We start from the raw sequence: 23,223 nt of genomic DNA on the forward strand, positions 1-23,223 counted from the left end.
AGACCAAAATGAATTACTCACTGATGTAAATTCTGACACAGCAGTTCATGCACCACTCCCAGTGTTCTGCACGTGCCTGACGTTCAGCAGGTCCTGCCAAACCCTCGTGGTCACAGCTGCGAGCCATATCCAGCACTCATGCTCCCCTGGGCACAGGCATCGAATCACTTTCTGGAGAGGGGATGGGTCACCCAGGCCATTTTACTGATGGGGAAACTGAGGCACGAGGTGGTTAAGGCCAACATTTCCAAGCATGAGATGCTTCAAGCCTTATTTTCAGCGGTACAGAGAATCTGCAGATTCTGGTGATATTCAGGGGTTGGAGGCCCTCGGTGCTCCCCAAAGGCAAGCTATAAGCATCCAAGCCAGGGTCCCAAATCCACAGCCAAGGGGAAGTACTGGGGCCAAAATGATCTGCTCAGGGACACTCAGCATGCCAAGACCAGGGCAGGACAAACCCCATGCTGGGACCCACCATGGGTCTGGAGCCAGGACCTAGGACAGGAGCCAGCCCCAATCCTGCAGAAGGGGCCACTGCCCCGGAAAACTCATCATTGCCACCAAACCAACAGCCAGCACTGAGCTTTTGAACACAGACAAAAACCTTTTTGGCTTTTTTTTTTCCTGATGTGCAAATATTTAATAAGGGGCAAGGGAGAATGAGGCATTGGGCTCCATTCCCTGTGCCCACCAGCGGCAGCGGCAGCAGGATGTTGCTGGCAGCAAGGGCAGCACTAGCCCAGTGGACACTGAATTTTGGTATTTCTGGGGTCTGAAGCTCTCCTAAGCCAATGCTGGTCCCTCACCCCATCCACGACAAGGGGCTGCGCACACACTGCCCTTGCAGGGCTGCCTCCCCGGTGAGACATCAGCGAGCACTGATGGGGCTCAAAGCATGACAAGTCCTCCAGAAATTAAAAGCCTTTCAGGGGAAAGTGTCAGAGCAAATGAGGTTTGTCTTTTCCTGGGAATTATGTCAAATGTCACAGCATCCATCATTTATCAGTGGAGGCAATTATAGCAGTCACATTCATTGGGAACATCAATTGGCACTGGGAAGGGACTAATCTGGCAGATGAGAGTTAGAGAAGTTGGAGGCACTGCAAAGATCTACCCAAGAAAGTTGTGTTTTGACCACAAAGGCCATCAAGAAAAAGGAGTTTGCAAAGAAGGGAGCAAGGTGACACCACTCAGGAGCCCCCCCACAATAAAACACAGGCACCCTTGCGGGCAAGGAACCACAGAAGAGGCAGAAATATTGCATGTGAATGTCAGGTTAGTCTCCTTGGGGATGGGGAAGGGTGGTTATTTTATGGGCATCAGAAAGTACCACCAACACATGGCCCCAAAACAGGGGAGCAGGGCTTGCACAGCAAAGGACAAGCACTGCTTGGCTGCAGACTCTGTCCCTGCCACACCAGGAGGATTCAGACCCCGTTGGGGCACCGTCTATGTCTCCTGCACTGTGGGACATCTGTGAGAACATCCTCCATGTCCAGATGTCACCTCCCACCACCATGGGGACAGTCCCCTGCCTGGGCTCCAGCCACAGGAGCTGCAGACAGCGGGGCAGAAAGATGCCACTACCACCACCCAGATCGGTGGTGGATGGGTGAGCCCCTGGGGGGGTGGGAGAGCCACATTGGTGCTGCTGGGCCGGGAACAAACCATGATGGAACAGGAGGGGGTTGTACCCTGGCTGGCTTCAAGGGTCCCACAGACATCCTGCGCTTTGCTCCTGAGGAGATGCAAATCTCTCCTTCCCCAGGACAGAGGCCAAGGCAGATGGGAACGGAGCTGCAGCAGCATCCATGTAATGCTCATCCTTCGGTGGAGATGCCAACAGCGTCCTGCGGTGCTGCGGTGCAGCTGAGCCCTACTTGGGCACATCCTGGAGTGGCAGTTGGTGATGGAGAGGCCACAAAGGCAGCTCTTGTGGCTGGGTGGCTGTTTCCAAGCGCCACACTCAGGTGTCTCCAGGCGTGTTTCCCCAGCCCTACACCTCCCCCAGGGCAGGCACAAGTGGCTCCGTTTTGGGGCCATGCCCTTCGTATACAGCAAAACCTCCCACGTCCTAAACAAGGAAGAAGGGGATAAGGAGACACTCCTAGTTGCATGTCTCCCAGGCTGGGACCCCCGAGGCAGGAGCTGCCACATTGCCCCAGCCGCGATGGTGGGCACGGAGCAAGCCATCCCCATGAGCATCCCTTCTGCTCCCCAAGCCCCACCGGCACATGGGCTAATTCACAGCCACCAACCTAGGGTGCAAACAGACCTTCCCACCATTTGCAAAACAGAAAATAATCAAGGAATCCCCTTGAAAGCAAAACCCAACTCTCAGCTCCACTAATACTTTTTCATGCAGTGAGAAAATTAAAAAAAAAAAAAAAAGAGGAAATAGCAATATCCTGGTGTCCAGCAGTCTCCTTGCCCTGCCCAACTGAGGGATGATCTGGGCTCAGTCTGCTTGGAGCCTGAGCTGAGTGAGCCCTTGCTGAGCTTGCAAAGAGAAGGGTGAACAGAAAAATGCAGGGAACATGGGAACGGGAGGAGGAAAAGAAGCTACAGCATCCCCTTAAAACAGCAGCCAGCCCACAGAGCTCAGGATATGGGGGGTGAGAGGAGAGGGAGGAAGGCAGATTTTTGGCTTCATTGTTATTGCAGGCTCCCAGTGCCCCGCAATGGCGTATGAGCATGTAAACCTTAAAGATCATCACCTAGGTGGTCAGACACACACATGAAAGACTAAACACAGCAACAACATTTACAACAAATAAATAAGGATATCAATCGTCGAGACAGGCATATTAAAAAAAGCCTCACTACTGTCTCACCACAAAAAAGAAATATATATATATATATATATATATATATATAACCATATATATATCTCTCTCCCTAGTGAGCCGGGCTGGACTGCCAGCAGCATCACAGGTGACGCCAGGATTGTGTTTCCAATTGCTGTCAGTGCCCCGGCTCCCCAGCTGCCCCACGCAGGCAGCACCCCGGGGTGCACGGCCCCCCGGTACCTTTGGGTTCCATCTCCAGCTGGCCAGTTCTTAGGAGAGGACCACGCTGGTGCTGGCGCATCTGCAGTCCCATCCGAAAATGTAGGAAAGAGGGAGCATAGGAGGTGAGGAGGCCAGGGGGGCTCTGCCTTCAGTGATGCTCAATCTGTTCCCCCAGCCCTGAAGTCTTGGGCATTTGCTGCTGCTCAGACTGGGGTCTGCTGTGGGGTATTTCTTCGAAAAAGCAGAAGTCGGCAAATGGCAGCGGCTGGTTCAGAGTGCAGAGAGGGGGAGTGAGCTCACATTTCAAGGGCATCCTTTGTTTGCGGAACAGAAAGGAAGGCCAAGAGGGACAGGTAAGCTTCACGCAGCAGTGGTCACATGGCACAGAGAGTGTCTTCCCCCAGGCATCTGCAGGAGCGGGTTGGGAGAAGTAAAATCAGGTGAGAAGGATGGGCAGAAAGCCCTGCAGCCATCTCGCGCAGCACTGGGGCAGCTGGAAGGGGCAAAGCTGGAAAGACAAAACAGATTCTGAACAGCACAAAACTCCAGCAGGGTTAAAAAAAAAAACCATCCCCCATGGTTGGACACTGCTTGGACTGCAATGACATCTCTGCATGGCAAGGGTGCTCAGCACCCCTGGGATGCTGCAAACTACAGTGTCCCTGCCAACACCATGCCAAACCCTGGCAACTCCAGAGTGTAACATAGTAAGATATAATATAAATAAAACTTTGAATATAATCTCTTTCCGGGGCATTCCCGTGCTCCCAGCAAGCCAGCTCCCTCCCTGCCTCCTCTGCAGCCACACCTGCAGGTGAGAGCAGGAGTTGTGCCTCAGGCAAACGCCTGGCAGCTGGGAGGCTTGTACTGCATCCTTGGGAGCTGCAGTCCGAGGGTGCACTGCGGGATGCGGGGCGCTGGGAGAAACCCATCGGTATGGGAGCAGCATCCCCCTGCAGCTGGATTTGAGGGGGAAGCCCATGGTTTGATGCTTCAGCAGAGGAGAAACAGCCACCTGCCCCCAGGGAAGGTGGGAATGGGGAGTGGCATCAGGTGTGTGGGAGACAGGCATCCCCAGACCCCCCCTCTCACGCTGTGCTTACCACCGCTTGGCCCCAGGACTATACAAGTCCGTCATAGAGGGAGAGCGCCTGCACGATGGAGGGGTCAGCCTTGGAGCCTTCCTGAAACTCCTGCAGTGTCAGCTTCCCATCTGCATTCTGCAAAACACCCCTGTTGCACTGCGGCTTCACCCCCAGGAGGGAGAAGTCACTGAGCACCCCGAGACCAAGCACCCCAGGGCGCTGGCAGCACCCGTGCCATCCTGTATAGATGCCTGCGCCCACCCCCACAGCCTCGGTTTCCCTGTCAAGCCATTCACACTGGCAGCCAGGGAGGAGTGCCCTGGAGAGTGCAATGCCACCTCAGGGACCTGAAATGGTTACAGGGACTCTGGAGGGAGGCAGGGCTCTGCAGCAAGCCCAGCAGCAGTTGATACCTTCTCTTGGCAGGGGAAGGAGGCGCTTGCAAGAGCCAAGATGTGCCAGGGGGGCCCACAACCGCCTCCCAAATCCCTTGGGCCCCAAGGGAAAAATCACTCGAGCATCCTCACCTTGTCCATCATGGCAAAAATCCGATCCACCCTCTTCTCTGGTGTGTTCTCCTCCTCGGGAAGCTCCACTGTGTTTCCCTGCAGCAGCAGGATGGGACCTGGTCATGCACCCATCTGTGCCCTGCCTAGATGGTGTCCCTCGGTGAGGACACCCTCAACATCCCCAGCATCAGGACAGGCACAAAGGGCTGGCACTGGCATCACAGCCATCCTCAGCGGCCAGACCCGACCCTGACCAAGCTGCAATGGCCACAGCCCCCCCCCACTGAAAAGCCTATGGGGGGAATCAGGGTGTTTCAGCATCCTCCCCACAGCCCCCCTGCCCACAGAGCTCCATCTCCAGCCCAGCAGGGACCCCCAGAGGCTGCTCAGCCCCACCCCCCCTGCTGCTTACCACCATCTGATAAATCGCATCCACAATGTCCAGCATCTCGTTCCTAGTGATGTACCCATCGTTGTCCAAGTCGTACAGCTTAAATGCCCCTGCAAGCCAGAGCAACACCAAAGTGCCAATGTCTGCAGCCCCCTCCCCACAGGACACACGTCCCAGCACCCCTGGGCCACCCCCCGCACCCTCGCAGGGCTGAGCCCACCAGCATCCCGCAGGGAGCACTTACACCTCAGCTTCTCATCCAGTGTCCCCCGGGAGGTGACCGACAGCGCCTGGATGAACTCCGAAAACTCGATCCTCCCATCCTGGTGAGGAAAGGAGGGGGTGAGGGTGCCGCTGCCGCCCCCACCCTGCAAAGCCCCCCCTGCCCATGTGTGCGGTCTCAGGGGGCACATCCCAAAAGGCAATGAGGAGGGAGGAGTGATGCGCATTTATCTGCAGCATTGTGATCCAGCCACTGGTGCCAAGCCCGTCAGCAAACATCCTGGTGGGAGTGACTGCGGGGCGTGGGGTGCACCGCGTGGCAGGGCGGCACTGAAACATCGCGCTTCTCCTCTCTCGCTTGCCACTTCATTGCCTTTTCCCATGCGACTGTCATCGACCAGAAAGGGCACGGGGGCTCACCCGCTACTGCTGCACCACTCTAATTTCACGCCCCAGGAAGTGCTGGAATATTTTGCTCCTCTGGTGCCGCACAGCCGTGTACTGAACCTGTCCCACCATCACCACAGGCCCAGCCCGGACACCCCGGAACATGACCCCCAGCTCACAGACTTACTTTGTTCTCGTCGAAGACATTGAAAACAAAGGTGGCAAATTTGGTTGGGTCACCGAAAGGGAAGAACTGCTTATAGATCTTCTGAAAGCCAGCAGCATCGAGCTGCCCGCTGGGGCAGTCCTTGATAAAGCCCTTGTACCTGTGAAGGAAGGGCCAAGGATGGGCACCAGGTGGGTCTCCCTGCTGAATGCAGTCCCCCCAAGCCCTGGGACGCTGGGACAGGGCTCTCCCTGGTGCTGCAGTGGGCTGGAGCCAGGAAGGTCCCAGGATGCCCCCTGGATTGCTCCCATCACCTACCCACCACCTCCCAGCCCTGCAGCATGAGGTCCCTGCGGGCACCGCAGCAAGGGTGGCAGCAGGGAGAGCCCGGAGAAGCAGTGAGTGGCACCGGTGACACCAAGCAGTGCCCACCATACTGCTCCAATCCTGTCATGAGCCCACTAGTGCCAACCAAGCCACAGCCAGACTCCTGGACCCGGGAGGGAACAGGGACCTGTTGCCTAGCCAGAGGCACCCAAGAGGGTCTTTAAAACCTCCTTTAAAATAAAAAGGCCCCTGCCCAGAGTCACCTCCCACCAGCACGGCCACGCTGCAGGCAGAGGTGTCGTGGCAAGTGATGCCTTGCTCAGCCCTGAAGCCATCACAGGGCCAGCAACAGAGTTTATATACATATATAGAGATATAAACACATCCCAGAAATTCAGACGCACACGGCTCCAAGCAAGAAGCTGCAAACAGAAAGCTTCACCCGAGGGCCAGAGCTTCCCCTCCCCTCCACTGCTGCAGCTTGGCCCCGCTACGTCAGGTGCATCTGGCTGGCTCCCCGGCATGGAGACAGGCAGGAAAACTCCCCTCAAGGTGCTGCACCATCGCAGGGGAGGGACTCACGACAGACAGCAACCTCACGGGCAATCTGCAGCCCGCCACTTGGCACGCACGTGCTGCAGCCATGCCCTGCTAAAACCCAACAGCACAGAGGCCTGAAGCACCCCAGGCAGATGAGGCTCCGTGACAGCATTTTCCACACAACTCCAACTGAAAGCTGCTCAGACGAGCTGGGGGGCACGGCAGGGTGGCACAGCCCAGGGTGTCCCCCAAAACCCATCTGCGGTTAAACACCCCCACAAGCCCTTGGTTCCAGCTCTGAGCTGGACCAGGATACTGAGTGCCACCCTGGAGGGTGCAGGGGAAGGGGCTCGCTGGCTCTGGGGGTGCGGTGACCACACGGTGTGCGTGAACATTGTGCAATGCACTGCCCAGATCTGCCGGGCACCCACTGCAGCAGGCCAAGGGCTGGAGGAGGAGGGGAAGAGGGTGGCAAGGTGGGAAAATGGCCAGTGACATCTTTTTCATGCTGCTGCAGCTATGACTCATCAGGGTAGGGGAAGGATGAGAGAAAGAGACAAAGAAAGCAAACCTTGCCTGGTGGGATAGGAAGATGAAAGGGACGCAGTGGCTTTTTTAGGGTCATGTTTAGTGAGGTGGAAGGGATGAGGCAAGATGGCCCCAGCCCCTGCCAGCCTCTACCGGCCCCACTGCAAAAGGGGGACACACTGGGACAGCACCGGCCTCCTGCAGCCAGGGCCATGGCCATCAGCTGAAAAATCCTCACGTCCCTCCTACCCTTGGCCACCCACACAGGCAGGGAAGCGACGAGAGGGAGCACGTACCACCCCACACGGATGGCTAGGAGCAGCCAGAGCCAAGCCCACTGTGCACGAAGCGTGCAAGAAAACACCCTCTATTTTCTGGTGTCCCCCCTAGAAGCTAACATCTACATCCCAAAACAGGTGCACCCTCCTGCACCTCCTTGCTCTGCATGGCTGGTGGGGCTGCTGAGCACCGCCGGCTTTGGCCCCCTTGCCCGCCAGCCCCGCGCCCCGGCAGCTCACTGCCACGCCACCAAAATGGACACTCACCACTGCTGCACCTCCTTCTCCGTAACTGCAAGAGAAAACAGGAGAAAAGAGAAAAAGAAAAGAGAAAGGAATTTAGTGCTTTCCCAGTAACGGCTGCTCTCCTGCACTTCACCTACGTGACATCCCAGGGCTCGCCCCCCCGCGCACTGCCAGGTGTCACCCGCGTTAGGGTTAGGTCTCAAGGCCCAGCCTGGAGCAGCCCAGGTGGCTGACGGGGGCAGGGCTGCGGGTGCTTGGGTCCCTCCGGCCCCAAAACCAGGGAGCCCACCAAGACGTTTTGCTCCCTGCCAGGGCGGTGCAGTACCATTGCTGTGAGATGCTACAGACCATGCAGGGGTTGGGTTGGTTCATGCCTGGGGAGGATTCAGCCCTGCCCTCCCAGAGCCAAAACTTCCCCGGAAACATCTGCCAAAACAGCTGCCTGGAGGCGGCCTGGGGAAGGCACTTGCTTAGTCCCAGCATTGATACACTGAACATGGGCATGGGCACAGGCACAGCCCGGGGGCTGCCATCCCCCCGGGTACCAGCTGCCTCTGAACTCAGCAGAGAAGCGTCATCGAACCCATCTCAGGGTCCTGGGAAGTTTTACCGGGCTCCAAAGAAATCCCAAAAACGTGACAAGCTAGAAAATGAGTGTTGCCAAGCCTGAGTGTCCCCAGCCTGGGGACAGCTGCTGAGATTGCAAATGTCCTCAGCAGAGGAAAGGCTCTGATGGAATGTGGGACACTGGGGAGCCTGATGGGGTGGGGGGCTGGCACCCATCCCGCTGCAGGAACGGTGCCTGACCAGCACGCCAGCAGGGAGCTCGCTGCCAGCAGGCAGGCATGGGGGGAATGGCTTCATTAGTCATTTCCTTTGCATCATGCATCGAAACAACAATAAAAAAGCAACAGCTCTGAAATGCCATGAGATATGAGGAGGAGTGGAGATGTGTCAACGTGCAAACAGCTGATAAAAATAGAGACCAAAGACACACCAACAAATGCCAATTACCTTGGATGGCAAAAAACCCAAAAGAAAGCAATTTTCCATCAGAAAGATGTACAACATGCCTGGCAGAAGGTGCAGATCACAGAAGGTGAGGGCTGGCAGGCAGCAGCTGTGGGGCAGCCGGGAGGGCACAGGCCAGCCGCCGGCCGGGTGCTGGCTCCTGCATCCCTGTGGCCAGGAACCGCTGCACCCGAGGCTGTCCACATGCACATGGGCGCTTCCCTCTATCCAAGCTTAGGGACCGCTGGGGGACAGAGCCTGCAAACTCCCCCAGAAAGGGCTCGGCACAGGGAAGCCTCACACCTCACCTACCCAGGGAGCTGGCAAAGTGCTGCGGCAGCTGTGCCAGGAGCACAGGGACCAGCCATGCTGGGAGGGCAACAGCACCCACTGTACCACCATGGGGAGTCTGGATGGCAGCACCCCGGGAGAGAGGAGGCAGGTGTGGAGATGCTCTGCACCTGGGCTGAAGGACACTAAGGGCTTCAGCTGTGCCACAGGAAGGATTTGGGGGGTTGTTTTGGCAGGGCTGTCTGGCAGAAGAGCAGACAGGGAGGACAGAGGTGTCCTGGCAGGAGGGAACCAGGAAGGACACTGCATCCAGCAGCTGAGCTGAGGCAGGCACAAACAACAGTCAAACAACCGTCACGCCAGTCCTGAAGGATTCCCCACCCCCCGAAAAAAAAGGGTTTCACGTAAGCATCCTTCCAAAAGAGAGATGCTGAGTGATGTCTCCAACAGAAACAGGCTTCCCTGCACACATTGCCCCCAAGCACCCAGACACCAGCCACAAGCCGCGCCCTGAGGATGCCCGGGGGATGCCCCATCCACCAGCTCTGCAGCCCCAGTCACCCTCAGATGCCGAAGAAGGTGGGTGGGAGGAGGAGGGATAGTAGCAGGACTTCGGCCAGCCCTTGGGACAGGCGAAAGGGGCAACAGCAGCAGCCTGGGGCTGCAGTCGGGGCTCGGCTCAGCCCCTCCAGGCAAATCACCTTCTACTCGCTCTCTTGTTTGGCTGTGTTTCCCGCAACGTGCTATTTCAGGCCCAGGAGCTGCCTTTCAACTCCACCAGGAAACAATTAAGGAATCTGTGCTTTTTTTAGTACAGGAGAGATGCCAGTAATGACACGCTCGGGCTGGGGTGGGAGGGGAGGGATGGAGCTGTCTCCCCTCGTGCCCACAGGAGGGATGCGTGATGCTACCAGGAGAGTTTTTTCCAACAGAGGGGCACATTCAGGTGCCAGCCTGAAAACCGGCACTGGGCTCCTGAGGTGGGAGTTGTTAATATGCATCCCTGGAAACGGGGCCAAGCAAAGCCCCATCCCTCCACCAGCACACTGGCACCGGCGCCCTTCCTCCTGCCCCAGGCACGAGGCAGGCACAAAGCTGTGGGGTTTGCCCTGGGGTGGGAATGGGGCCCAATCTTCCAGCCCTCAGAAAACCACCCATGTCCTGGGTGCATCCCTCCACTGCCACCAAATCTTCCCCCTCCCCGGGGCAGAGTGCTCCAGCTGCAGGGAATCACCACGGCCCCAAGCCCAGCATGGCTGCAGCCAGGCAAGCCGGGGCTGAGCGGGCACCTGCCTCCCCGTATCTGCAGTTATGGATCCAAGGCAGATGATGACTTAACACCTGCCACTTCCCAGCTGCTATGACCTTGCTGGGTGTTGACACTCCCAAGCAGCAGTGATTAGGGATGCTAACGACCATCGTGTGTCATCTGTGTCTGTGTCCTGTCCCTGTCCCTTCCCGTCCCCCGAAGCAGGGACCCACAGCCATGGAAGCCTTGGGGACATGCCACTCTCCCAGCTGACTGAGCCACCTGTCCTGGGGCTGGGGACAGGGCACGAATGCAGGGGCCAGGCTGTCCCTCTGCTCTCCCCAATCCATCCTCTGCAGCTTCCCAGTCCGCAGAGCCCAGCCAAGCTCACAGAAAATACCTGTGCAGTGGCAGCTGCTGCATTTCCCTCCTCTGGCATCGATTATGGTGCGATGCTGAGTCAACGCAAATCAATTTGCAGCGACATAAACCTCAGCCAGGTTTGACCCAAAGTGCACAAGAACACAGGGGTGACCCGCAGCAGCTCTGTTGCGATATCCCACCCGAGCAGGGCCAGCTCTCCCACTGCGCCCCTGCTGAGCCAGGGCTGTGACTGGGCTCAGCTGCCATGCCACGCTCCCCAGGGACCGCCGTTCCTACAGCCACTGTGGGGACAGATACAAATGGCACACGTAGCAGCTTGTTAGTGGATGCAGTGTGCCCCAGGATCCTTGGGGATGAAAGGTGCTAAAGAAAGGCAGGGTATCAGCATTCGCTATGAACTGCAGCACCGTAAGAGGCATCACTAAGCCGGGAGCCCTGGCTACGTGCTGCAGCCACCCTCTTGTATGTACAGCACCACATGGCAGCTTATGCCAGCAGCATCTTTGTTTCCACTGCTCTTAACAAAGTGCAGGGAACCGCCAACGGCAGGGCTTGCGCCACAGGCAGGAGCAGGCAGCAGGGGCAGTCACCCCGGAGCAGCGCGGTAGCTGCCTGCATGGCCAAGCTTCAGTCGTGGGCCCTCGCTGCCCCGTCGCAGTGCTGGTTGGTCCATCTCCATTCCAGTCTCAGCTCGGAGGAGGGCTGTGGCCACACATCTCACACAGCACGGAGGGGCAGGGACTGCAGACAGGGCTGCACTGCAAGCAGCCCCCAGCCCCCTCCTGCCAGCAACCTGTACCCAGAAAACCCCAAACCTCTACCCCCACCCTTCCATCCATCCCCAATGGCACAGGCAAGGACTGACAGCTCCATCACCACCCGTCCTTTGTGTGCCCCCTCTCCTCCCACCATCCAGATGCCACTGCAGCAAGAAACAGATCTGGTTAAGCAGTGCTCGAGCCCATTAATTTGCGTTTGCCAGGCACTGAGGAGGAGGGACCAGGCACTGCCAACGCCCCTCCACTGCCCGGCCCGTGGGGGGACCGTGGCAGGGCACGGCGACAGTAAGGAGTGTCCGAGGGGCGGCTGGACTGGGGACTTCTGGCCATGGTGGGATGCAAGACATGACACGCTGCTCCAGCTGCACAGAGCTTCTTTCGTGCTGCCATACCATCCCACAACCGTCCCCTGCCCTGTCTGAGCAAGGGCAGGGGTTCAGCCACAGCGGCAGGGCTGGATCCTCCGCAGGAACACACACGCCCAGCCTGGCCCCACGTGCCGCGGCCACGGCACAGGCGTGTCCCTGGGCTCCCAAAGGCTCAGCAAGCACTGTCCCCGCGCAGCGGCCAGCAGGGAGCCTCCACTGAGCCCCACACATACCCCTCGCTCCAGCAGCACCTTGATCCCGCAGGGCCGTGGGCACTGCCACTTCATCAGGGAAGCTGGGGTTAATTATTTCCAGGCACAAAGTGGCTCCCCCGCCACTGCCGGGTGGCTGTGCCAGCTCTGCCAGGTCGAGGGCCCTGTTGCCAACCCACGGGCCGTTGGTCCGGCATCACTCTCGGAGGCATTTCTCTCCCCCAGGGACTTGCTGCAGCTCCTTCCAGGGGTCCCTGCAGGCCCCTGCACGTCCCGGTCTGGGGGAAGCTGGCACATGACCCTGTACTCCAGCTCCTGCCTGGGTCTGAGGCTGCCTGAACCTGCTGTGGGTGCTCAGCGCAGTGCCCAGATGAGGACAAACTGGGCACCCATACATGTGCAGAGCGGGTGCTCCCACGTGAGCAAAAAGAGTGCTCAGGTGTGCATTAATGGGGCACTTATGCACGCGCTAACCGGGCACCCATGTCTGAGCTAGATGGGCATTCATGTAAAAATAAATTGGGTGATCATGCATGGGCTAATTGGGCACTCATGCATAAAATATTTGGATGCTTCTAGGTGAACTAACCAGGTGCTCATGCATGAACTACCTGGGCGCTCCGGCACGAATGAAAGGGGCACCTGTGCATGAACCAGCTGGGTGCTCATGCATAAATGTTCTGGACACTCACGAATTTATCAGACACTCATGCATGGACTAAAGAGCACTCACGCATAAATTCAGCGGGCACTCCTGGGTGAATTGGGCACTCATGTAAATTACTGTAATTAGTAGGTAACACACTTGTGCATGTACTAATTGGGCACTCAGGTGTGAATGGCTCAGGTGCTCACGCACAGATTAAGTAGACAATCAGGCACCAGCCGATTGCAGTGGCACTTGCACCAATTAATTGGGCACCCATGCATCAACTAACAGGACACTCATGCACGGACCAGTGTGCAGTACAGCACAAATTAATTGGGTACCCATGCATAAAGGAACCGGGTGCCCATGTGAATTAATTGTGTGCTCGTGTGTGTATTAATTGGATATTCATGCGTGAACTTACTGGATGCTGATGCAGAAGTGACTGGGGTGCTCATGCATGAGCTAACCAGTCCCTCATGCATCAAATACCACAATGCTCCAGGGTGAACCCCACACACCCCCTGCAACTAATGCCTAACACACCACCCCTCACCACTGCAAAACACATCCTTAAGAACTGTCTGAACGTAGAGCTGTTAGAAAGTCTACCTTCAACATCATCACAACGTTAACATGTCCTCCTGCCCTCTGTCAGGGCTGTCCCAGCTCTGGGGCTACCAGACTGCCCCGGGGCTGAGGTCTGCTCCTGCTGCCAGCCCACCCAGGGCTAGCTTTGGGGAAGCAGTGCTAAAACAGGACCCCAGCAAAACCTGGCTGCAGCATGGAGGTCACCCCCTATGGAAACAACCGTGGCAAGAACCCGCCTGATGACATTTTCTTTTGCTCCCGGAGATGACCAGCAGCAGCTTGCCTGAACCACCGTGTCTCCATCTCCACATACCATCTCTCCAGCCCCACGTACCCCAGCCGTGTCGCCCATGTGCTGGGGGTGTTCCCATGCAGGTACTCACCTGTGTAACATCCCATTGCAAAGGGATGTCGGAGCAGCCTCAGCGCGCAGGCACCAACACAGCCAGAGCTGCCGACCTGTCTGCGCGGGACATCCCCAGCCCAGCTCACCCAGCTCCCCATGCACTTGCCCAGTTTGGCTTCTCTCCCCGTCAAACACAGATGTCACCAGCATCACAGCAGGTCCGGAAGCCTCCGAGATGTTCAAAGCACAAGCCCGACAGTGTTACTGGTGTCATTTGTTACTACTGAGATACAAAGCAATATGCAGAGAGAGCTGCATGTGTGTTTGGCACTCTTCTCGATGGCAGTTGCTCATCTGCCTTGCTCCCAGACTGGATAAACAGGTCTATGAGCAGCTCTGTTCTCATCTCCCGCAGGGCTGGTACCAACAGGAAAGCCAATATGCAGTTAAAATCCTTTTTAGACTTTATTAAATATTTAAGGGCCCAACATTAGGCTTTGGAAATTGGGTTCAGGGAAAAAGCAGCAGTTGCTCATTGCAGCGAAGGCAGTAGAGGAAGGGCAAAGGACAGTGCCTTCATTTGGAAATTAATGAATCAGACAAACACAGCTGCAGCAGGAGCTGGTGGCTGTGGTAGGTCTCTCCCAGGCTGGATTTAATCCCAGCTTCTCCACAAGCCGACGCAGCCAGGAGCAGGGATGGAGCCATGGCTGGGCAGGGGGCAGCCGTGTCCTGCCCTCTGCTCAATTGCCGCCTTGGCTATGGGGATTTCGGCATGGCCTCGTGCTCCAAGGTGCTGTCCCCAGCCTGCGGAGCAACTCCTGCCCCCAGCAGAGGAGAGAACTCCTCTCTGGAGTGAGCGCAGGCAGGGGAAGGGAAGTCTCTCCCACTTGGCCATCAAACCCAGGAGCCCAGGGGAGCTGAGGAGGACCCTGCAGGGCAAAGCCTCGCTGGCAGTGGGGCCACCACCTCCGTCCCCCTCCCCGTCTTGCCTGCAGGGACCATGCTGCGCCCAGGGGCGTAGAAGTGAAGGGTGCTGGAGGTGCAGAACACCTGCTCCTCTGTGGGGGGTAACAGAGACACCCAGTGCATCTCCACAGGGTCCAGCCATCAGTCAGTCAGGAGACACTGGAGAAGCACAGGTGGACAAAGCACAGGCAGCCCTCCTTCCTTGTAGAGACCAAAAACATGCCTTGAAGGGAGAACAACGTGCAGGAGGTACAAGAAGCTAGCCCTGTGCCAGCACCACTGGGCTTGGGAACACACAGCAGTGGTGGTGATGGGAGCACTGCACCCCAGGACGAGGGCAGGGATGCAGGGCACAGAGCCTGGCTCCCTTTCCCATCCAGCTCCCTAGAAGACCTAGAGGACAAGGAGGGGTGGGTGGAACAAAGTGACCCCACAAATGCCCCCCCAATAACTGAGTGCATCTGTGGGCTCCTACCTGAAGCAGCCACTTCCTTTGATGCCTTCAGAGCTTCTTGTTTCACAACCTTAATAACAGTGGCAGCAGCAAAGGTCAGGAGAGTGGTTAAGCGGATCTATTAACATGTCCGGGGATAAATGAAATGTAATTCTTCTGATGCGAGAGCAGCAGTACAGTGGTGCAAGCACGGCCGGCAGGAACGGCTGCTCTGCTCTGCTGCAGAGGGAGCCAAGAGGGCCCCTCGGCCACCTCTTCCCCTTCCCACCCAGGCACTGCAAGCACCTCCCAGGGACCGCAGGGACACCCCAAAACTTACTTTGCTTGCACGTACCTGGGGAGCCCCAGGTCCACATGTACATGGGATGCCTATTCATAAGATCCACTAGGAGCAGGCTGGGGTCTCCTTGGGGAAGGGGCTGGAGATACCTCCAGAGTGCCACAGCCCTCCGGAGGCAGCACATGAGGTCCCCACCAAGCTCACAGTGAACCTGCACTGCAGCTGCCATCTTCTTCACAGCTCTGGATTACACACGGCTGCAGTAAAAACAGGTACTGAACAACAGCCAGGCACTGGGCATCCCTCCGGCGTGTCGTGCCCATTGCTCTCCTTTGGAGTTCCCTGGCTGGCACAGGATGGCAGGCCTGCTCTGCTCCCCTGTCCCCAGCACACCTCCAGGGTGCTTGGGCAGGTGCTCTCCTCCTCCCCCTAGAACCTCCCTTTTGGGCTCCTGCAAACGCTGTGATGCGCTGAGAGCACTCGAAGCAGGCAGGCATGCTCGCCAGCTCAACCAGCCGGCGGCAGCCCAGCCTCAGCTTTACACCCTGGGCGCACGCCCACCTCGGCATCCCAGCGCCCTTCTCCCAGGAGCAGGCGGCATGGGCTAAGACTCTGCCATCTGCTCCCTGCCCGCGGCTGCGCAGGCAGCCCCAAAGCTGGTGCTCACAGGGCCACGTGCAGCCAAGGGGTACGGGACCGACGCTGCAGGGGTGACCGCAGGCAGCCACCAGACACAGGCAAGGAGCTGCCTTCCAGCCTGGCTTCAGGGCTCCACGCTTTAAGCATTTCACTCGGCATTTGCCACCGAGGGATAAGAGGTGCGTAACCACCTGGCCAGCTTGCCCTGCTTTCTGCCAGGTGAGCAACAGGAGGTATTTCAACACGAACCAACCTGGCAGAGAAACCCAGCACCCAGGGCCAAACGTTTCAGAGGCTAAAAATAAAGCGACAGTGGGAAGCCACTGAGGTCCCTCCTCTGCTCCGTCTGCCCCTCTGCTCCTGCCCACCACCCGGGATGGCGCATTCCCCCAGCACCGGGGCAGCATGATGGAGCAAAGCCCCAAGCCAGTTCCCCCAGCAAGGAAAAGAGCCATTTTCCTGGCTGAAAATGGCTGCGGTCGGAGAATTACCTTTCCCACAGAATTCAGTCCACCACGACGTACCCCTGTAACCATAAATCAATACGTTTGTAGTTTGCTCTTAAACTAATGCCCACTAATTCAACGCATTACTGGCCAGCAACAGAGCCAATTTTGCGGCTTATTGTAAAAGAGCAGAAAATGATGATGCCAGAGCGAGTTTAAATTCCACAAAATAGATCACAGTGGGTGGGACGTGGTTCTTGGGAAAAGAGCGTTCTTCCTCTCCTTGCGCCCACTCTGCAGCCCAGGCCTCCCAGCGCCGTGGGCGTCACTTTGGCACCCTTGCTGCAGTTCCTATGCCTTCACCAGAGCCTGGCTGCAGTCTCCAGAGCACAGGGACTGTCACTGTGACCCCATGCCTGGTCCCAGCAGTGATGCTGCTGCATCTACATGGCTCCGAATGCACTGGGTTGCAAGGCTACTGCAGCTAGTGTTAAAAAAAATACAGTTACTAGTACTGGACACAGGAATAGCTACAAAAAGCAAACCCTGAAACCCAGCCCCCCTCAAAATGACTAAGTAGAACAGCTAAAATGTGCTCTTATGAAAAAACTCATGGTATTTTTAAGCACGTTTCGTGATTTTAAGGGTTGCCAGTGCAGTGGCTGGCCTGGCCTGGGAGCACCGCTGCAAGTAGGAATACTCAGCACTGCATTTCTCTCCCAGTTTCTCTGCCAGGAATCCACACCAAGCCATTCACACCCACCACACACGTTCTGCACCCACAAATGCACACGTGCACTTTACACAACTTCAGGCAGGCTGCAGGGAGCAGCAGCGCCTCAGGACCTCCATAAACATCCAGCTTAGCAGAACCCCTTGACTGCAGCCCCGCAAAGCTCTTTAAGCACAACCCGTGAGCTGCAAGCACCCAGCCCAAGTTAAGTCCAGGCTTAAATCCCCACCAAAGAGGGGCTGGCAGGCAGGAACCAGGGAGGACAGTGGTTCCTTCAAGTCTTGGGCGTTGCCGCCTCCTGAGACAACACACACACTCGGCCAAAACTGTATCTCTGAGCTGCCTCAACAAGGCATCAGGAAGATTAATAAATTAATGATTATAAAGCACTTCAAGAGCATTTGGATGAAAGGCTCTATGGAAGTACAAAGAATTACATAATTTATTATTCATTATTATTATTATTACTCAGCATTGCCTTCTCCCACACGCTCCTATATGGCACCAGCCTGGCCCATGAGGAAGGTTAAATCCTAGCCCCACAGCTGGGCTCCCCCCACCAGCATCACTCCAGTGCCCGGCAGGCAGGCGAGATTGGCACTGCCGGGTATTCCTGGGCACTCCGATGCCCAGAGATGCTGAAAGGCACACAGTGATGGGTCACCAGAACAACAGGACTTGGGCAGCTGGCACTTCGAAGAAGCCCTCGGATCTCCTGTGCCTTGAGGTGTCCAAGTGCCACCAAAATCTGGCCCCTGGAACCATAAGTTGGGAGCGGAGCGGGGAGGGAAGCCAAGATACAAGGTTTCCAGGCTCCTGCCCTTCCGTGTCTGGTTCCCAGCAGGGCCCGGGACAACCTGCTCTGAATACCCACAGTAAAATAATTCTTGCATCTCATGGAGGTCACTGGCGGCAACCCAGCAGCATCCTCGGCATGATCACCATGCCTGTGACTGCTCTGGTACATGAGCAGGCCCACGCTCCTCTCCCAACCGCTCCCACCACCTGGCTTTGCCCCAAGACTGCTGCTACTGATGCACGGCCAGAGAAATGCCCCAAATCAGAGATGGAGAGAACAGAGGGGACAGTGGCTGGGGCATGCAGTAAGACACCAGGCGCTGGAAGAGCACTGAGGGGACATGGCAAAGGCTGCGGATCCTCTGTGTCCCATGGATGAGAAAGATCTACAGAAGAGCTGCGTGGGGCAGGGAGAGCGGGTGATGTCTCCTCATGCCTCTGACACTGCAGAACCAAGAAGGGGCTTCGGTTATTTGCTTCGTTTCATGTGGAAATGGCACAAACATAAAACGATGCAATGGAAGGAAACCCCACTGTGGGAGAAACCCTTCGCGTACCACAGGCAGCTACCGGCTCCTGGAGACATCTGCCCAGATGTGCTGTAACAGCAGCAGAAACAGCACCATGCACGAGGCAGGGCCAGCGCACACTCAGTAACACAGCAGCCAGCATGCAGGAAGGGCGCCACGTGCTAGGGATGCTCTTAGAAGGATGGTCACTGCTAGTCCCCCAGAAAGGTGCCAAAATACCACAGTGCTGTGAAGTAAAGCCCTTCCCAGGCAGACCTTGAGAAATTCTTGAGCATGCCATGGATTTATGGGTACGACTTATCCCCTGCTCACACTGGTCTGCCAGCTGTGGCACAGGGGTCTGGATCAGTCCCTTCCACTGTACTCAGCGCAACCCTGCACTCCTACCTGCACCTCCTCTGCCTAGATTCCCCAAAATGCAGAAGGAAATCAATAGCTTTCCAATCTCCCAGGGTCTGAAGATAAATCATCTGAAGATAAATCAGCTCTCAGACATGCCTGGGAGGGCCCTGTGAAGTGCTCTGCCAGACAAGGGAACGCGTGCTTGCCTTGACAGCTGCAGAAACACTCAGCAAAAGTAATTAATCCCAGAGACGAGAGGTGGAACAAGCAGAGCTCAACAAACAAGAGCCTGGTATTAGCAACAGCTCTCCCTGGCGAGCACTGCCCTGCTGGCTGCATGCTGCTGGGGCACGTCAGGATGCTGCTGGGGCTCCAGCCACGCAAAGGGCCACATGCTGCCCTATGGCACGGCTGCCCAGGCACTGTTGCTTCACCTGCACAGGTACGTGGATGAGTGGGCTGCACTTTGAAAAAGAGGCAGTGAGAGGCCTGGAGTGGGCAGGCTAGGAGCTCGTTGAGGGAGCTATCAGAGGACCAGAGTCCATTTTGGAGGCGCTGTGGTAGGAAGGTAAGGGTGCCCAAGAAAGAGGCGCAGAAAGTTGGGAATAAAGTGATTCAAAGGGCAATGACCCTCTGCTGGCCTTATCCAGCAAAAGCCATCCCTGTGCCCACAGGTCATGGTTTCACCAGCGCAGTGTTTATTTGGCATCAGCTCCTGGTAAGACACAGGGCATCACTGCCCATGTGTCTCACTGTAAGCTTCACCGGGGTCAGCACCTTCCTCATGCAGAGAAGCCACCCCAGGAGTGCAGAAAGCCCAGCACACTGGAGATACCAGCAGAAGAGGCTGTACCGGGGCCAGCTCTTCCCCTCCCTCTCCATCGCAGATGGGATCATCACAGCGGCTGCAATGGAGCGGGCGACTGCAGCACGGCAATAACCATACCTGGCCCAGCGCGGCTGCACCCACCATGTGTCACAACTGCAGTAAGGACACCAAAATCCAGGGCTCAACCCCAGCTGGGGTCAGTGCCCAGCCGGCACTGCCATGTTCTCACTGCTTCTTCTCCCCAAGCCACTTCGAGGAAGCCCAGCCAGGGTACTACAACCTCTCCTACCACCACTCACGGTTTAGCTGTTGCAGACATGCCCCCCACAACTGCCCCTCTTCCGCCTGCTCCTGGCTGTGCTGCGCCGAGAGCGCAACCTTACATGCAGGGTTGTGCAATGCACCAGCATTGCCTCTTCTCCATATGGGAGAACTTGCTGCATCCTACCTAATCTATTGCCTTTTTGGGTAAGCACTGCTGGGGGACTGCAGCAGCGACAGCGGGGAGAGCTCGCAGGTCTGCTGCATGGTAGGGGAGCATCTCCAACCTGCAAGCGGAGAGGGAAACTTGAAACATGGAAGCCTTTGTTTCCTTTGTGCAACCTTCAGGGAAAACAAAACCCTGATTTTGCTAAAACTGGATGGGCTCAGGCACCAGCCACATTAATAAAATTACAGTAGAGGTTCAGATGGGAAAACCACTCACTTAGAAAATCAGGTTATTAAACTGATACCGAGATACTCGTAGAAAAATACTGAACTCTCTGGCATCGGGCTCCTGTCTCCACTTCAGAGCATAATAACAAAGAGAAACCCTCCACCTAACGCATCCAAACTCTGGAAGCCAACCAGGCAGTGTGGGTCGCCGTTGAGGGAGCAGCCGCCTGGCCCCGGGGAAGTGGGGAGGGGAGGACGAGACACCACGGCCGCCCCCCGGCACCGGCCTGGCAGCACAACCCCGGCGCCGAGGAAGGATGCTCCGCGCTGGGGCAGGGGGATCAGCAAAGGAAGATGCATCGCAGCGGGTGGGCGCAGGATGCGGCCCTTGTCCCGCGGTTACCGGAGGCTTAGGAGCAGGCCACGGAGAATCGTTTTCACAAGAGAGCAGCGCGCTTCCCTGGCTCCCTGCCGCTGCCTCTGCGGCCTCGCGGGGTACCTTGCTTTTTGCCCTCCCGGGCTCGTCTCCGAATTCTCGCAACAAAGCCCGGCCGAGCCCGCGCCTGCCCCGGGGAGCGGCACCGGAGGGAGCCCAGCCCGCCGCTGCCCCGGCAGGGCCGAGCAGGGGCAGGAGGCCGGGGCCGGCATCGCGCCTCCGTGCCGGTGGGGAAGCCCCGCGCCCCCCCGAGCGCCCCCGCCCCCGCCGGGCCCGCTCACTCACAGTACGTTTTCCTGGTCAGCTCCTCCACGACTTCAGGCTTCAACTTGCTGTTGGATTTCCCCATGGTGGCCGGCAGCGCGCGCAGCGCCGGCTCGCCCAGCTCCCGGCCTCACTGCGGGGGCATTGAGGGACGGGGGACGGGGGGGGGGGCGCGGCGCCTCGCTGGCAGCGCCCGGCCGGGCTACATGCCGCGGCGAGGCCGGGGCGGGGGCGGCTTCGCGGCCGGGGCCGGGGCGAGGAGGGGGCGGCTTTGGGGCCGGGGCCGGGCCGCGGAGCCGAGCGGCGCTACAGGGCCGCCCGCCCCGCCCGCGCGTGACCCTGGTTACCGCACCCTCCCCCCTCCGCTGCCAGGCGCGGAGCGGCCGCGGCCGCGCTTCGGGGCGGGGGGGCGCTGCGGAGGGGCGGCGCGCTCCGCCCCGCCTGCGGGCCCGGCCTGGGCGGGGAGGGGAGGGGGGCTGGCGCGGCCCCGCCGCCCCCAATCGCGAGGGCCCCGGCAGGGAGGGGGGTCGGCCGGCCTCGCCCGGCCCCCGCCACGGAGACGCGCCCACCACCCCCTCCCGGAGCTGCCCTGCAGGGATCCACGGGGAAAGCCCGGAGCGAAATGCGGGAGGCGACAGCGCTCGGCTGGGGTCCCGCCGAGGCCGCCCCTGGGTGGAGGCCGGGGAGGGCTGACGGGCGGTGGGAGGACGGGGCGAGGGGAGCTCGCAGCCGGCAGCAGGGCTGCGCTTAGGGCCTGAGGGGCGGGGATGACCTTGGTGGGACACCAACACCTCCAGCTCCCGGCTGCCCCCCCGCCAAGGGCAGGCATCCTCAGGAATCCCACCAGCCTTTCTCCACTCTCTGCAACGTGCATCTAGAGACCAAGCTCAATCCCTTCAAAAACCCACGGATCCAACCTACAGCAGGTTTGCGGCACAGCCAGGAAATCATGCAAGTGCTAAAATCGGCGGCACTTGGCTCTTTTCCACCTCAACACCGTCCAGGGCTTTATGCCTCTATAAAAGCTCTCTAGATCTGTGTGCACACATTCATTAGCTGTACTGATGTGCATGAGAGTTTTCCTCCTGCTTATGTTGCAACAGAGGCCGGCTGGAGCTGCCCAGGCACGCCTGGACTTCCGCGGCAGCAGCCAAGCAGGGAAAAAACCTGGGCTTGCATACAGTGAAACAGGCTGCACAGCACCCAACACAAGCACGCACGCTGGCTACTTGCGAAGCAGAAGAGCACAGCTGATACAATGCTGTTCGCTGCACCTTGTTGGTTTTTTTTGTTTGTTTTTTTACCAGCAAAGGGTTGCCTGACTCACTTCTCTAGGGATATGCTCCCCAGGCAGATGTTTCTAAAATGCATATTCCTCCACTACCCAGCCTTCCAGAAACGAGCTCATTAAGGCAGAATAGTATAAAACCACCATCATTGTGTCCCAGCTCAGGCACCCAGCAGCGGCACACCCTGGGGGACCACCAGGAGCAACAGCACCGAGAGATGGGGGATTTGCAGCGCAGAGCTGCAAGGCTCGAGGCTCGTGTCTACCCTCCAGCATCTCTTCCAGCCACTACCAAGGTTTGCATTACTTTTAGGGACAAAGGCCCTTCTGTGACTCTGGCATAGGTCTCAGCAGATTTCAGTTCAGTCCACAAATCTGCTGCAAAATGCCCCATGCAGCCCCTTCCTTTGCTTGCTGCCCATCAGCAAAATACCAATTTTTGCAGTATTTCCCTTCATCTGCAGTCACTGGGCTGCAACCATGTTGCAGCAGGGGTGTCCTGCTGTGTGCAGAGCACAACCTGTCCTGCACCCAGCTGAGGAGATCAGGCCAGCTCCAAACCCTCCCCCTGCAGCACAGCCGCTTTAACATAAGCTCTGCTGATGCAAAACCGATGGTAAAGGCATTCAATTTTATTTAAAACTCTACCCTGCCTCCACCGCAGGGAATGCTGAAGAGAGAGCTCAGATCACCCAGATGAGAGGAGAAAAATAATCAGAAACTGTGCAAGCCAGTCACTTTCTCTTCCTAATTATTAGCTTTAATCCTATTATTGCTTAAATAACACCAACAGTGGCGTTTTCTGAGATGCAGTGACATTTCTGCAGCCCAAGGAACACAGCCCCAGTCTGGAAAGACTCTTGGGACCAGCAAAATTGACATCTGAACAGTGACTGGGGTACAAAACAATCCTGTCCAGCTGAACGCAGTCAGTGTACCAGGGAAGGAGCTTGGCTGGTTGCTCAGAGAGGAAAATCCAGTGCTGGGC

The 23,223-nt window shown here is 57.7% G+C and overlaps 1 protein-coding gene across 4 annotated transcripts; it reads right to left on the reverse strand.

Moving 5' to 3' along the window:
• Positions 1-624: 624 nt before the first annotated feature.
• Positions 625-21,529, reverse strand: NCS1 (neuronal calcium sensor 1). 4 transcript variants are annotated; one of them, XM_040607259.1, is made up of 8 exons: positions 20,969-21,521; positions 7,712-7,736; positions 5,793-5,931; positions 5,241-5,319; positions 5,018-5,106; positions 4,624-4,701; positions 4,115-4,231; positions 625-3,419 (listed from the first exon to the last, which is right to left on the reverse strand). In XM_040607259.1, the coding sequence occupies exons 1-7, from the start codon at positions 21,030-21,032 to the stop codon at positions 4,133-4,135; spliced, it is 573 nt and encodes a 190-aa protein (XP_040463193.1). In that variant the 5' UTR covers positions 21,033-21,521; the 3' UTR covers positions 625-3,419; positions 4,115-4,132. The 4 variants fall into 4 exon arrangements, 3 of the variants coding, with proteins under 3 accessions (XP_040463193.1, XP_040463192.1, XP_040463195.1); XM_040607258.1 differs by having other exon boundaries at positions 625-3,519; XM_040607261.1 differs by lacking the exon at positions 4,115-4,231 and having other exon boundaries at positions 20,969-21,529.
• Positions 21,530-23,223: the final 1,694 nt, after the last annotated feature.

Source organism: Falco naumanni, chromosome 9 (genome assembly GCF_017639655.2).
Source record: "Falco naumanni isolate bFalNau1 chromosome 9, bFalNau1.pat, whole genome shotgun sequence".
Lineage (NCBI taxonomy): Eukaryota > Metazoa > Chordata > Aves > Falconiformes > Falconidae > Falco > Falco naumanni.

Bases quoted from the DNA above. Each gene is read 5' to 3' on its own strand.
- NCS1 (XM_040607259.1), bottom strand. From the start codon at position 21,032: ATGGGGAAATCCAACAGCAAGTTGAAGCCTGAAGTCGTGGAGGAGCTG. The intron at 7,737-20,968 runs GTGAGTGAGCGG...TTTCTCTTGCAG, and splicing joins GCTGACCAGGAAAACGTACT to TTACGGAGAAGGAGGTGCAG. The intron at 4,232-4,623 runs GTGAGGATGCTC...GGTGTTTTGCAG, and splicing joins TTTTTGCCATGATGGACAAG to AATGCAGATGGGAAGCTGAC.